The sequence below is a fragment of the Watersipora subatra genome, chromosome 4 (genome assembly GCF_963576615.1).
Source record: "Watersipora subatra chromosome 4, tzWatSuba1.1, whole genome shotgun sequence".
Taxonomy (NCBI): Eukaryota; Metazoa; Bryozoa; class Gymnolaemata; order Cheilostomatida; family Watersiporidae; genus Watersipora; species Watersipora subatra.
This window is the reverse complement of record NC_088711.1, coordinates 2,590,304-2,606,756: the sequence shown is the minus strand read 5'-3', so window position 1 is coordinate 2,606,756 and position 16,453 is coordinate 2,590,304. Positions and strand designations below refer to the sequence as shown.

At 38.3% G+C, this 16,453-nt stretch overlaps 1 protein-coding gene across 1 annotated transcript in view; it reads left to right on the top strand.

Annotated features, from left to right (window-relative positions):
* Nucleotides 1-8,930, top strand: part of LOC137394706 (Golgi-specific brefeldin A-resistance guanine nucleotide exchange factor 1-like) — a 56,518-nt gene extending 47,588 nt beyond the window's left edge. Inside the window, exons 30-38 of the mRNA XM_068081475.1 lie at nt 1,932-1,987; nt 2,216-2,375; nt 3,010-3,242; nt 3,555-3,668; nt 4,094-4,259; nt 4,490-4,552; nt 4,810-5,018; nt 5,301-5,465; nt 8,715-8,930. Of these exons, the coding sequence (XP_067937576.1) occupies nt 1,932-1,987; nt 2,216-2,375; nt 3,010-3,242; nt 3,555-3,668; nt 4,094-4,259; nt 4,490-4,552; nt 4,810-5,018; nt 5,301-5,465; nt 8,715-8,732 (1,184 nt within the window). The 3' untranslated portion in view covers nt 8,733-8,930. The remainder of the gene's footprint in view (nt 1-1,931; nt 1,988-2,215; nt 2,376-3,009; nt 3,243-3,554; nt 3,669-4,093; nt 4,260-4,489; nt 4,553-4,809; nt 5,019-5,300; nt 5,466-8,714) is intronic.
* The last annotated feature ends 7,523 nt before the right edge of the window (nt 8,931-16,453 follow it).

The window sequence follows — 16,453 nt, the reverse complement described above, 5'->3', positions numbered from 1 at the left end:
CCCCTTCTGGCAATCAAGTGGAAGTTGCACCAATGATATTCTATTATATTTTAATATATTTTCCGCTATATTTTGTGCGAGTCACATCAGCAAGTGGCATCACACATCTAATAACTAGTTTTTGTCCTTGTATTTCCCAAATGATGTCAATAAATATTACTGTTGTCATAAAGTTGGAGAGGAGGAATTTATAGATAAGCATTCATAAACAGAGCTAGTGCATTACCCATCCTTATAGGTGATATTTCTGAGCAGTTGATGTACTTTTCTTGACAAATAGGGGCCAGTATGTGGTAGACGTATGTGTTTCTCTGCAAGCATCCAATCGATTATCTGACATCCATAGTGACTTATTGGGTCGAGCTGCAGCGATACCTGACTGCTACAAGAAGTGTCAAATTGAAATTGACTGCAACTACATACGTACATGTATATATCTTACTAGCAGGGCTTTGTATAAAAAGCATGAATGCAACTGTGGCTGACTGGGCTGAAAGGGCAGCAACTGCTTGAATGAGTGTGACTGCAGCTACCGGTGACTCTGAACACTCCTATAAGTGCTAGTGACATGTCTATATGATCAGTTTGAAATTGAGTTTGCTAATTATCGTTCATTAATATCCTGGCAGTCCTGTGTGCTGTGAGAAATCATCATGTGTAATACTTATGTGCAAAATTATTCCGCATTGTAGCAAGCTGGTTGAGTGGTGCAGATGGTAGTGTGCTTGTTTGGAAAAGTGAATATCTGTGTTCAATCTTCGTATAAAGCCTTTAACATTGCTTACAGGTGATGACGATTCCAAATATCACTCATTTTGATCGATACAAAAGTTTTTTCAATTTTTTTGGGGAATTGATGAATAAGTCTGTTTTAGGTATCGTATGTATATAGCTAGTCGCTAGACACTTTGTGTTGTAAGGGAGATTGACTTTGTCCAGTTAATAACTAATGTTCATTTGTCATTCTTATAGCTAATTACATGGTCTATGTGGCTTTCTTCAATAGTGCTTTTACTCAACGATATTTTTAATGAAAATGTAAATTTTTGTATGGCACATTTTTATATCTCTTTTAAATATAGCCAAACCTCAAAATATATATCTATTTCTTATGTTAAAACCATTATATGGTGGAGCAAATATTCCTATAAGAATACCTTATATTTAATGTGATTTGACAACCCAAAACTTAGCAGTTAATATTTCAAAAAGTGTGCATTAAAACAAATGCATTATATAAAATTGTTTAAAAGACTAAGCGTAATGGTCTAACTATGTGTGGGAAACTGGATGGGTAAGGTGATAATCAGTAGAAGGATTTGAGTTTTCACTTTATATCTGCGTTAAAGATAAGCGAATGGAAATATAGCTTTTGTGATTACCTGCGATTGTGATTATCTGCGACCTGTGATTACCAGGGTCATATACCTGCAAGGGTCATATAGTGTAACTGTCAGTGATTGCAAGGGTCATACAGTGTAACTGTCAGTGACTGCAAGAGTCACACTATATGACCCTTGCAGTCACTGACAGTTACACCATATGACCCTTGCAGTCACTGACAGCTACATCCTATGACCCTTGCAGTCACTGACAGCTACATCCTATGACCCTTGCAGCCTCTGAAAGCTACACCCTATGACCCTTGCAGCCTCTGACAGCTACACCATATGACCCTTGCAGCCTCTATCATGTGACCCTCGTAGTCTCTGATAACTGCACCGTATGGCTCTTGCAGCCTCTGGCAGCTATGATATATGGCATTGCTAATGCCTGACACAGCACAATTTGTCACCAACTTCTAATGTACTGTAAGATTTGATGGCCATTAAGAAGCATGATGAACACTGCAGTTCATGGCAATCTTTTCATTCACACAGAGACCGAGCTGTGTTTGTGTTAATAAGCTAAGATTGTATTTCTCCATGCAGGTTCAGCAGACGATGTCGACAAAACTGTCACCCAGTATCATCAGCTGTCACTTCAGGTCAGTTATTTTCCATGGCCCTTCCTTAACCTTCCTCTCTACTACCAGACTTTTCTGTTGATGCTCATATTTACGTTACGATATGCTCGTTTGGTAACTCAGCTCGCTCAGTTTTACTTGTGATCTCAGGCTTCATTTTTGCATAAGTTTTGCTTAGCTTGAAAGCTGTTTGCTGCTAGTTTTATTTTATGCGTACTTCCTTTCATGAGCTTGCTTGCAATTTGCCAGTTATTAGAACTCATTCACACACTGCACACCCGTGCTTCCTCTATATTCAACTCGTGGGCTGAAGAGCAACAGGCGGAGGATAAAGACGAAGGGAGGGAAGAGTTTTGCGATGCTGAGACATCATCGCTATGGAGACGCTGTTGGTGTCCGTTACTTCAAGGTCTGTTCCCTGTTGTCAGCCTCACCGAATTGTGTTGTATATCATGTAAGCTGAAATAGTGGATGCTTTATGTAATGCTGCCACTGCTCTAGGTGCTAGTGTTCAATGGTTTATTAGCACTTACTAGTTTTACAAACTCAACCCTAGATTAGGTGGATATTGCCAGATTTTATAAAGCGCAAGTCTTACTAAAGTGATTAAAACATGTTGAAAAATATGTTTTAAAATTTATAAGCCAGTTTGTAAGCGGATAGATGATTAATTTGTCATAGGTTAGTTTCAATATATTTGCTTTAAAAAGTGCATTAACTGATTGACAATGAGGGGAAGAAAATTACAGTATAACAGACAGTCTAGTTTTATCATTTCTCAATACTCTGTCTCTTCTACAGTGGTTGTACATCCTCTTGTTCAGTGACTGTACCTCCTCATGTTCAGTGACTGTACCTCCTCATGTTCAGTGGTTGTACCTTCTCATGTTCAGTAGTTACACCTCCTTTTGTTCAGTGACTGTACCTCCCCTTGGTCGGTGACTGTACCTCATGGTCAGTGACTGTACCTGCGCTCTGCTTATCTCACTTGAATTGGCTCACTCTTCATCACATGTACTGTAAGTTTTCTTTTCTATGGGAAGGAATCGCAAGGCTTTGCACAGATCTTAGGTCAAGTGTTCGGAGTCAAGCCTTAACCTACCTACAAAGAGCTCTCTTAGTCCAAGATCTTAATCAGCTTGCCGCATTAGAATGGGAGGCATGCTTTAACAAGGTGCTTTTTCCTCTGCTCTCTACCCTTCTAGAAAACCATGCTATCTCCAACCTCCCAGGCATCGAGGAGACGCGATTTAGAGCATCCACCCTACTTAGCAAGGTCAGCAGGTTATAAAATTCTACTGTTACCTGACAATGGCATGGTATAAGAAGAGTGATGAGTGGTGCCTACCAGTAGCGGAGTTGGCAAAATGATTAAGAGTAACAAGAGTCTCATATTACTATTACTAGTAACTCATGCTACTGGTACTATTGACTCATGCTACTGGTACTAGTAACTCATTGCACTGTTACTAGTGACTCGTGGTACTTTATTTGATAACTCATATAAACTTCAAAAATTCAAATGTTTTTGTATGTATCTGGATGTGCATCTTTAAGTTGAAATATGATAATATGAGCTCTATTATAGGTATACCTCACCCATCTGCAGGCTCTCCTCGGTCTCTCCACATTTACAGCCCTCTGGCTGACTATTCTCGACTTCATGGATAAGTACATGCACTCTGATCAGAGTGACCAGTTGGTAAGCTTTTTCTACATGTGAACCTTAAGTTCATTCATTAGCTCCTAATCTAGTCCTGCCAGTATACCGGGTATATATAGGTAGTACTACTAGTATACCTGGTATATACAGGTAGTCCTACCAGTATACCTGGTATATATAGGTAGTACTACCAGTATAATACCTGGTATATATAGGTAGTACTACCAGTATAATACCTGGTATATATAGGTAGTACTACCAGTATAATACCTGGTATATATAGGTAGTACTACTAGTATACCTGGTATATATAGGTAGTACTACCAGTATAATGCCTGGTATATATAGGTAGTACTTCATGTTTTCCTAACATCCACATGTGTCACTGCTAAAGGTGGTTTTTTTCTGATTTGCCTCCAAGATAGCCTATGGCAGCACTCCTATACAATCATTGTCTTTTCTAGATGGAAGGTATTCCAGAGCTGTTGAAGAACATGCTGCTAGTTATGGGAGGTGTAGATATCTTTTATGGATCAGAGGAACCCAAGGTACCAACAACACTGTGTAGGCTCACTTGTGACAAGCTTAACACGTTTCTACCCGCGCTGAGACATGAGCTATTTCCTGTCGGTAAGCCCTTAGCTTATAGCCACGTTCATCTTGGGGCTGCTATGTAGGACTACCACTGAGTTCATAGCAACGGATAACCAAAATAGCATTGAGTACCTACGTTCTAGTCTAGGCTCAACTATAGTACCTTTTCATGCAACTGCTGCTTACTAAAGAGGCTCTCTGTTGTAAGGTTGGCAGCATCTCTAAACCTATCCTTGCTCTCTGATGGTTCGTGTTTCGTTCTGTAGAAGTGGAGGTATTGCAGGACCAAGCGACCATGTCGCAGGATTCAGTGCCAGTTCAGAAACCAGGTATGCACCTGTGAATGAACCTAATCTTTAGTGATGTCAGCTGCGACATTTAGTTTTGATCATTAGCAATATATCTGACTCTTTTATTTCTCCTAGCTATAATTATTGTACATGTTATTTATGTTCCTAGCATGGTCCTATATTATGTTATGAATATTCACGGGCTCTTTGCATGTGATAAGATTCTATAAGCATAAGTTGTCAGCTGTAGAAGTTGTCAGCACTATGTAAAAGTCTTATGACATTGTTTCCTTAAGCAGGTTCACCGTTACCGAATGAACTAGTGCCCGGCACGATAAGTTCACCAAAGCCACCTTCCGGTCCTGTAAAAGATGAGAGTGCTGAGTCTAGGCCTATCTCTCCTCCGATTCTACCAATTAACCGACCAGTCAGCCCCGAAGATGCGAGCCATAGATCAGTCAGTCCTTCTTTGGTGCACAGTCTGGTTCCGCCGGGGCACATACAAGTGAGCCCAGTTTAAAGTGGCACTCTCTTCTCAAGCATGCTTGTTACAACTGATTATCAGCATCTTTTGGAGCATCTAATTTGTTCACTGATTAGTAACGCTATTGTATCCTCATACCTGTGATTTAATGCACCCATGTTATCAAAATAATAAAGCTTTTCATTTTTGTACAAACTAATAATTCGTCAAAATACGTATTTTTAATCAGATTATAGTTTTTGTAATTTTGTATTGAAAGCACCATCACCTAGTCTTCTTTTTGCATTCTCTCTATTTTTTTAGATATGCCCACCACTCGCTCCTCCCATATCATCAACACCCGTTCTTGTGCCCGTGGGGTCGCTGCCAACAGCACAGCTATATAATGTCTCGCAGTCGGCAGCGTCCTTGCCTACCGGTACTAGTTTACTATATAGTGCTGCCAACCCATCACCTACAGTCACTCAGGTTCGCTGTCTTCCTTCTTTTCGCTTTGCTCGACCTCCGATCTCCAGCAGGAGGGCAAGTGCAGAGTATTCTGGCATGTTTTGATTTAGCTAATTTAGTTAAAGCTATTTAGTTTTTATTTACAGTTACATAGGCATGTTATTATTATCTTTGTAACAAACGCCTGTAGCCTTACTGAGAAAGCTCTTGCCTTGTAACTCTTGCTCTTGCTAACTACTGCTGCGAGGTGTTCTTCATTGTCTTATGACTAGTAAGGCTGGATAAGACAACTCTTCAAGCATTTCTGTTTGTCTGGCGTGGATTTAAAGGGTTTAAAAGGGTTTTGTAGAGCATAAGTAATGCGAGCAAGCAAGAGTTTAGTCTTTAAGTTGTTAAAACTGTGTAAGAGACTGACCTAATGTTCCTACGAGTTAATTGCAGTTTCATAATACTTTGCAGTTCTTTGCAGAACTTTTAATCAGTTATTACATGTGTGCAATACCCTACTGTTAGCTCTGGTATGTAAGCGAAAATGAAATGTTTAGCTAGCATCTTGTGTATGGATCAGCGAATTGAGAAAGATAAATTGCAAATTAATTTCAGCTCAAATCAAAAGACGAAGTATTTCCTTGCTAAAATTTTTGAACGGTTTGTGTCACATTTTTACCAATGCTAACGCCAGCACTGAAAAATGAATGCAAATGCTAGAAGCCATTTGGCTGGTATGCAATGTCATCATGATTTAGATGCTAGAATTATTGGACATACAATAGCAGGTAATGAATAGCTATGACCCCTCAGGTTGCCGTACAGTTGCTGGATGTACACTATTTATTATCTATTAACTAAGTGGGTCACAGAACTTATTCTGAAATCTAACAAGTGCATTAGTCTCTTTCAGAGCATTTCATATTCCCATAGATAGTCTTTGCATAGACAAATAGCCAAGATCTTTTTCAAGCAAACACTTAATTTTGGCTGCTATTGTGAAGCCTGGATTGCAGCGGCCTGGGGTTGTTTGTGCATCCATTTTAGACAACTTACCGAGATAAACTTTATTATGGTATGTAGGCTCACATAAACTCAATATAAGTATCGGAGAATATCTCAGCGTCACTGTTTACAGTCAAAATATGTTGCAGTAAACTTTATCAACTATCAAATCTGCTAGTTATAGAGTAGATGCGAAGTTCTGATCAGCACAACATGACATGCAGTTAGGTTTTAGTCTACACCGAAAGGGGTGGAGCAGTTTTAAGCCTTTGCAGTTAGCTCCTCGGAGAGTTAGCTCCTCGGAGAACTGTTTCCGAAAGGGGTGGAGCAGTTTTAAGCCTTTGCAGTTAGCTCCTCGGAGAGTTAGCTCCTCGGAGAACTGTTTCCTAGAATCGCTATTAACTCATATCAGCTGATAATCATTCTATAGATTGCTATTCATTTGCTGTGGCCAGCTCTTTGTTATTCACAAAAGATGTAGGAGAGATGTATTAAGAGAGAGATGTAGGGAGAGAAAGATGTACATGTAGAAAGAGAAATGTGTAGGGGGAGAGAGATGTACGGAGAGAGAGATGTAGGGAGAGAGAGATGTAGGGAGAGAGAGAGGGATGTACAGAGAGAGAGAGAGAGAGAGAGAGAGAGAGAGAGAGAGAGATGTACGGAGAGAGAGAGAGAGAGATGTAGGAAAAAAGGTGTAGGGAGAGAGATGTAGGGAGAGAGAGATGTAGGGAGAGAGAGGGATGTACGGAGAGAGAGAGAGATGTAGGAAAAAAGGTGTAGGGAGAGAGATGTAGGGAGAGAGATGCAAGGAGAGAGAGATGTAGGGAAAGAGATGTAGGGAGAGAGAGGGATGTAGGGGGAGAGAGATGTAGGGAGAGAGATGCAGGGAAAGAGATGTAGGGAAAGAGAGAGAGATGTAGGGAGAGAGAGATGTAGGAAGAGAGAGATGTAGGGAAAGAGATGTAGGGAGAGAGAGGGATGTACGGAGAGAGAGAGGAATGTAGGGAGAGAGGGGGATGTAGGGAGAAAGGGATAGTCGGAGCAATCCATGTATTAATAGTCAGCATGATAGTGAATACCTTACATGACTTCAAATTACACATTCTATACACATTCAGTCGAACCTTGACACGCAAAGTAAATCCATCTCGATACACGTCATACATGTGTATCTTAGAACTGTCATATGTTAGAACAAATATTCTAATCAGAATATGTTTTTTTTGTTTAACTGATTTCACGGCTTGAAAACATTACATACAACCTTGAAACGAATGCCTAGTAGGAACCTATGTAAAACTTCTGAATGCAAACCCAAACTTAGATATTAAAGTATATTAGTATATTAAATATTACTAAAAAGGTTTCCATCATTACTTTTCCATAGAAACATAAGAATGTAAGTACAGACTTAGCGATGCATAGTTTTGGTGCTAGAGTGAACTATAGAAATAAGTGGCAGATCTTATTTCAACTCAGCTTTGATTTAGTTTAACTTAACAATCTACATATATTCTTTTAATTGTTTTTACCTTTTATTTTTCATTTCTTTCTGCTTTTTTATTTTTGTTTGCAAGATCAATGTTTCAAGTAATTGTTGGCATAGTATGTTGGAAATTACTTAAAATGTTGAGTCAGATATTTCCTCTAACATTACGTTCCGTGTTAGAAGATTTGTATGTAGAGGTGATCATAAGTAGAAGTTTTACTGTATATAGAGGTGATCATAAGTAGAGGTTTGACTGTATGTTGAGGTGATCATAAGTAGAGGTTTGACTGTATATAGAGGTGATCATAAGTAGAGGTTTGACTGTATGTTGAGGTGATCATAAGTAGAGGTTTGACTGTATATAGAGGTGATCATAAGTAGAGGTTTGACTGTATGTAGAGGTGATCATAAGTAGAGGTTTGACTGTATGTAGAGGTGATCATAAGTAGAGGTTTGACTGTAAGTAGAGGTGATCATAAGTAGAGGTTTGACTGTATATAGAGGTGATCATAAGTAGAGGTTTGACTGTATGTAGAGGTGATCATAAGTTGAGGTTTGACTGTATGTAGAGGTGATCATAAGTAGAGGTTTGACTGTATGTAGAGGTGATCATAAGTAGAGGTTTGACTGTATGTAGAGGTGATCATAAGTAGAGGTTTAACTGTACTGGATACTGCGGCTTTTATAAAAGGTTAAAGCTGTGATGAGGCCTTTGAACAAGTTATTAGTTGAATTGTGTGGTTAAATAATTGCAAAGTGGGTGCTGATGAAACGCGTTACTGTTGCAGACGAAAACTGGAAACTGACTCAGAAGGTGACAGATTGCTTGCAGTTGAAGGTCCCTCTATTTATTTATTCTAATGACATTGAACTCTGCATTTATTAAGAGATAAAAGCTCGCTGTTATATTTTATAATCACGGCCTGGCCAATGACACAATATATGATAAAAACAAGCTGTGATTATTTCATTCACCTCTAATGCTCCTGCCCTATTCAAGGAGATGCGACAGAAGCTTGCTGCAAGTTTTAGCATGCATGATTCTAGAATCTTCCGAATTATGTTGTAAATAAATTTCCATTTGCTGTCATCTAACTACACCACATTCAATAACTGATACCTGCACATGCTGTCATCTAACTACACCACATTTAATAACTGATACCTGCACATGCTGTCATCTAACTACACCACATTTAATAACTGGTACCTGCATATGCTGTCATCTAACTACACCACATTTAATAACTGGTACCTTCAAATGCTGTCATCTCACTACACCATGTTGAATAACTGAAACCTGCACATGCCATCATCCCACTACACCACATTTAATAACTGGTACCTGCACATGCTGTCATCTCACTACACCACATTTAATAACTGATACCTGCACATGCTGTCACCTAATTACATCACATTCAATAGATTCAGTACATTCAATCAAAAGGTGTAATGAGCTCTTACCTATTTAATTTTAGATCTCTAGTGAAGTGTTCACAACTTGATTAGTGATCATAGCCAAAATACATTTACATGACTGTTATTATACATGTACATGGCTGTTGTTATACATGTACATGACTGTTATTATACATGTACATGACTGTTATTGTATATGTACATGACTTGATGTATATGTAAATGACTGTTATTGTACATGTGTATGACTGCTATTACACAGGCACATACTAGTATTGCAGGCCTATACGTATAATAACAGTCATGTACATGTATGTCAACCTTGGCCACTCGATGTTTAAAGAATGTGTGTATTACTTAAAATTAATAGAAAGTTATCTGTTTAGTAATCAAATCACAGATCATATGGGACTGACGCTGTCACACTACCTTTAAGATAATTTTCGTGCAGCCAATTATATTAAAAAGATCAATCTGGATTATGGTAAGTACTTGACCCAATAAGGCAGCCGTATAATATTGTAATGTAAATCAAACGTTCTGGCAAGTGGCCAGGTGTGCAAATGTGTCTAGGTATGTCCATTGTACCTTCTTCCTGGCATTTAGAGAATCGCACAGCTGCTTGACCGTCTTCTTCGTGACATCTCAGCTTGTCTTCTCTCCTCCCCTCTGCGATCTACAATTGACAGAGTTCATCATGCTCCATGGAAATTAAGAATAGTTATGCTTGTGAGAGCTTGCAATGTTTCTATGGCTAGACTGGCTTTGGTACAACCGTACTTAACCTACTCCATAGTTTGACTATCATTTTAAGTTATCTGTTTCTATCTCTTACGCTTTCAGTCATGATTGGTCACTAAAATTGACCAGCCAGCATCAGAAAAACTGCCTCATCTTATAATGAGCAAACTCAGGAGCTTCTGCTCTTCACCACATGACATATTCAATTTACGCTTTCTGGTATGACATACGCAATCATGTGCTCTAGTACATGACATGGATTTGTGTGCTCCTGTACATGACATGGATTTGTGTGCTCCTGTACATGACATAGGTATGCACTTTGTGTTTTTGGTACATGACATACGAGTATGCAATTTGTGTGCTCTGATACATGACATATGGGATTTGCGGGCTTTGGTACATGATATAGGTATGCGACTCGTACGCTCTATTATATGACATTAGTAATTTGCATGCTCTAGCACAAGTGATTCGGAAAGTTAACCCTTATTCAATCGAGTCCATGTTATCTCGTCCTAGGCGTTATGAGCCTTAGAGCGCTAAATACTGTTGACGACCAAACACTATTCCAAAATCGAGGACATGACAGATTTATTTTATTTTAGTTTTATAGTTTATCGTTTTCTTGGCCCTCTGCAGATTGCCTGTCATATTTAGTTTACTTTTTGGCAACAATTGACGGATCATTCAGGGCCGAATTTTTATTAGCAATATTTCCATTACCGAGTAATTCCTTGGTATTGTATTGCATCGGCTGTATTGGTCCAGTTCTATCATTTTGTCGGTCCATGGCAGTTGTGACCGATCTCCAAATGTATGGATCTTTTGCTGATCAAATTGTTGTCATGGACAGTGGCTCATAAATCTATTTTAATCAAAGGGCAGAGTGCTTGATACCACTGTAATCAAGAGCAAAGAGTGCTTGATACCACTGTAATCAAGGGTATAAGCGCTGAAGGTTCAGCTAAATGCAACTGCAGTTTCTGGTGATGCAAGCACCTGCTAACACTCATCAAATAGTGGGTCCTAAGGGTATCAGTCACTAAGCATTATTACAATCTAAAATTGGCATCTTGCCCACTTGTATTTTTCACCCAAAACAGTAAAGCTTTACCGACACCCAAATAGATTGAAGGTGCCAGAAAAAAGCTTATCATGTTTGGTTTTGTAAGCTGGATTCGTCTGCTCTGCCCAAGAGTTTAATGAGTTAGATGTAGTTCAATAAAAGCTTACCTACAATTCTCTCGAGAGGCCCAAGGTAGTTATTTTGAATCCATCTCCTTTTAAAAACCATTATCTTCGCAACCCGTCTCTCAGTCCCTCCAATCATAACGCTTTCGCTAGCAAGGAAAGAAGTCTTGGTTGTAGTCAGCTCAAAAAACTCATTCGCATCACTTATGGTGTTCTCATCCACCTGACGAATGCACTTTCCTGCAATACAAGTAGCAAGTTGAAAATGGATAAAATCTCCATTAAACAGACTTGTTTCCTAAAAATACTACGAATTCTTGAAGTACTGTTGTAGGAGTTTTAGAATGCAACGAACAAGTCAAAACTCTACACTTTGCACCCATATATTAGGGTGTGAAGATAAACCTTGAATGGCTAATTCTTGCAGACGATAAATCATACTTCTATGCCTACAACCTTGCCCTAAAGACACGCAGTTCTGGTCACACACCAAAGTTCGTTCATTCAGTTTCAGAATTATGCTGCACAGTGATACTCTAGCATTTTACTAGGAGAAAATTAATTTCTAAATCAAAATCTGAATTGTTTATACTTCAATGGCGTGGCATACCTATTGCGCTGTGAGCATTCCCCCTTACCGTCTAATTCAATTGGATTCAGTGCTACGCACAAAGCGAGTAGCGCAGTTTCGTCATCATCATCCAGGAGGTAATAACTCTCATAATTAGTGAGCCTCCTGAGACCCGCCTCAGAGCTTAAATCCAAAACGGAAGCCAGGCCTGTCAAAGGAGAGACAGGTATGCAGTGTAGAGTAACTGCAGTCTCATGTGTGGAAGCACTACACGTACTCAGCAATGAGCTCACCTAAACAACATGCCTTTCTTCTATTCATTAGCTTACCATTTGTATATTATATTAATATACTTTTGAATACTGACTGGTGTTATACCGGAGTATACTTATTCACCAAATGTGTTTTGCCTTTTAATTTTATCCCCAGTAATGCTTTTTTGGAGCTCAGGAAAAGCCTCCTTACTGATATTAGGTCAAGGTCTATGTTTTACTGCCTAGCAAGAGATGCTTTAATCATTCGCGAGGTTTGAGTCAGTGACTTTACAAATGTTATTACTCGTATGTAAGTATGAGCATCTCAGTATGAAAGCACTGACTTACAGCTCACGTAGTACATCAGCCTCGCTCGATCATTGTTGGGAACGTTAGCTCTACTTCCTGTAGCCTTTATCCCAATCGCGGTTTTTTGCCCCATCATCGCCATTTTTAATACGTTGCCTCGACGCCTGCTCTCGCTGTAGTGAAATATACCTCTAATCACTGCTTCAACAAAGTTGCCTCGACGCCTGCTCTCACTGTAGTGAAATATACCTCTGATCACTGCTTCAACAAAGTTGCCTCAACGCCTGCTCTCGCTATAGTGAAATATACCTCTGATCACTGCTTCAACAAAGTTGCCTCAACGCCTGCTCTCGCTGTAGTGAAATATACCTCTGATCACTGCTTCAACAAAGTTGCCTCAACGCCTGCTCTCGCTGTAGTGAAATATACCTCTGATCACTGCTTCAACAAAGTTGCCTCGACGCCTGCTCTCGCTGTAGTGAAATATACCTCTGATCACTGCTTCAACAAAGTTGCCTCGACGCCTGCTCTCGCTATAGTGAAATATACCTCTGATCACTGCTTCAACAAAAATGATAACTAAAGAGAAACTGGTTTTATAAGTTTCCATGTTATTCATTGCAGTTGCTTTATCTTCTAGCTACATTTTATCTTGCAGAGATGCGTATCTGTGCATGGCAAGCTTTGGTGCATGGTCATGGTGCGTGTGCATACAATAACTGCGCATGATCAGGCCTGTTAACAGCTCTGCATGTCGGGCACAAACTGAGTTCAGTTACTTAGCCATCTTAGGATGCTTACAATAGCTGATGAAGTTTTTGAGGGATAAGCATTTAGCTATTGATATAGCTTATTAGGAAGGCAGATAGTGCCTTGAGATAGAAGGGCTGTGTTTGGAGACGAGTTTTGATATTGCAAGCAATTTAGATATTACAATGTACAAATTACATTAAATTTATTTAGCCATGGATATAGCGGTAATATTTAGAAATCACCTTTGGGCAGCATCAGTTAAAATGTGTATAGACCTTAACCAATATTACCTTCATACCAACTACTCGTAAGAGCTTACATTACATTTTCATTTTACATTACAATTTCGTTACAGCAAAGCATACTCTTATCAAAGACATCAGCTTATGCCTGAGAGTAGCTTACTTTTGAGCCTGAGAGTAAGCTACTCGCAGGTTCAACAAAACAGGCCTGAGAGTAAGCTACTCTCAGACTTGTTTTGTTGAACCTGCAAGTAGCTTACTTGTGTAGTAATCCTGCCACAACTGTTTAAACTTGTGTAGAGAGTGTCTTGTGCATGATGTAATATCATAGATATGTGTTACTGCGAGTGGTACCAAAGCCTTCCTCACATTGCTCTGAATTGTCTGAGATATTCCATGGATCATGAATATAAGATAAAGAACAATTCAACACTACCAGAGAAAAAAAAATAGATAATGTATTCTATCACTGATTTTTGCCAGAAAAAGAGCAGACAACTCAATATGAAATATTTCATTGTACATGTAGTTTGTCAAACTTATAAAAGTTCCTGTTTGAACCAACATTCTAATCCCTTGGTAAAACAGGTCATGAATCTTTGTACTATTCCAAACAAACTTCCTGAGACTTTGTGATACTTATGACTTGAGATAATTTGACTCAAGATGGCTTTGTACTAATTCCCTAAAATATGTTAGCATATTAGTAAATGTCTAATTTTTTTGCTCGTGAATGAGAGGCATCAAAAGCCTTTTGATGTTTCTAGCTAAATAGAAAAATAATAGCAATATTACAGCCATAAGCAAAATTAATTAAACAAAATTGTTAGTTTTAGTTTTAGAAAAGTGTACAATCAAGAATAATAGATTGTAGAGTTCGTCAATTTTATTTTGCAAGCAGCCATTTTAACATAAAAATAATTAAATTGGCTGAAATAGTTCTAAACATTGAGCAGTGTTACGCACTCTTGCAACAGAATGTTCAAATAATAGGAAAACTTTCAATTTACAAGCGTATAGACTATGCTTTGATTGGCTTACTTGTTCATAAGTGCCTGTTCCAACCACTGAGGTCTGTCTAACATTTCAAAAAAATCCAACCTTTATGATTTGACTTCAACCTGTTTGCCTGTCAGGCAAGTCATCCAGCAAATACATTGACTCGAGCTGGGTTGGCCACGACAATTGATCAGCAAATACTGAAAATCAGGTTTGAGAGATTTGGTTGTACAAAGATTGCTTATTTGTAACAGAAGAAGTTCAAGGTTCCAGCAGCTAAACAAAGAGGTCTATGTAAACAAAGAAGTCTATGTAAACAAAGAAGTCTATGTGGTTAGTCAAATACTTGTAAATGATAGGGCTAGAGCAAAATTGTCAGAAGATAAAGATACCAAGAGACTGTTTACATTTGGCAAAAAGCGGATAGTTGATCTGAGATTTAACAATAGTTTTTCAGTATTATCCGGTTTTATGAAGACTGGTACATCTTTGATGCAAATGTAGTGTAAAAGAATACTTAATGATCTGGAAAGATGTTTAAGGTGAACTTAGTTCAACTTGACCCAGTTCTTCAGTTGAAGGGAAGTCAGTTAAGATCTCTTTTGTAGTTTTGTTATTATCTTGTGTGGTCGTCTGTGAAATCTTGGTTTCCTCAAACTGAAAATGCTTTGCACTGTGCATCACCTCCAACTCTGACTGGAAATATAGAAAGAGGGAGAGCGGAACTACTTGAGTTTTATTCGGTTCAACTTACAACAGAACATTCATGTCCTTTTCCATTTCTCATATAGTTACTCTCTAGCTGCTGATCCCACGACCAAACGAGCGGAGCGAAGTGGGGGAGTTTTTATGATAAATGCATGTGCACACAACTTATCCCACGACCAAACGAGCGGAGCGAAGTGGGGGAGTTTTTATGATAAATGCATGTGCACACAACTTACGAAAATTATTCATCAACAATGAGACGAACCCTCGTCAAGAAATTTCATCAACAAATTTAAGCATCGTTATGTAAAGTTGTTAAAGTATAATAATCCCACGACCAAACGAACGGAGCGAAGTGGGGGAGTTTTTATGATAAATGCATGTGCACACAACTTACGAAAACTATTCATCAACAATGAGACGAACCCTCGTCAAGAAATTTCATCAACAAATTTAAGCATCGTTATGTAAAGTCGTTAAAGTATAATAACGATACAAAACACATTTAAACCTATTTAAATATGTTACCAAGTCTTTGTAAACCGTCGGTATTATCTTAAAACTTACCCATCTGATCGGATTATACACAAATAGACAGATTAATTTCAACGAAAATCGCCACAAAACACTTGAAAAGCTTGGTTTAATAAAAGTTAAGACCGAAAATTGAAACGCCGAGGGACAGATAATAGAACGATGAAGTCTTGCGCATTTCACGAAAAAATAACGTGCACTTTTCACCAGTCTATAGCATTGTCGAATTGCCGAAGGTTTTGGCAATTAACATAGGAGTACAGAAATCGTTTCATTTTTGCCGATTTCAATTTTTTCATTTTCATTTGCCGACACTTTTGAATACTTTCCCATTCTAACTGATGTCCAACGCAGTATAAGTAAAGCAAATGACGATGATATTTTTTAACGTTTCTTATGAGATTATTAAAATAATTAATTATAAGTTTGGATGACTACAGAACAATGACTACGTAGAACAGACTTTCTAAAAATCTATATAAATATCACAACTTCGTGATATTGTTAGCTATGCCGTTTTGAAATGTAAACAAATATGTGCATTGGTTTTTTATTATTACTATATAAATAATATTGGTTATTCTAATAATATCAGTGCATTTTACTTCTAATATTGGCCAATATTGCATTTCTTTTTGCAGGAGGAGAGATATAAACATATAATCTTTTCCTTTCATTATTGCTATTTGTTGTATATAATAACACCCAGTACATTACAGCTACCATTGCAGTTATCCTATTTGACTGCTAATATTGCATTTCTCAACCATCAGTACCCTTTATTTTTTCCAATATCACTT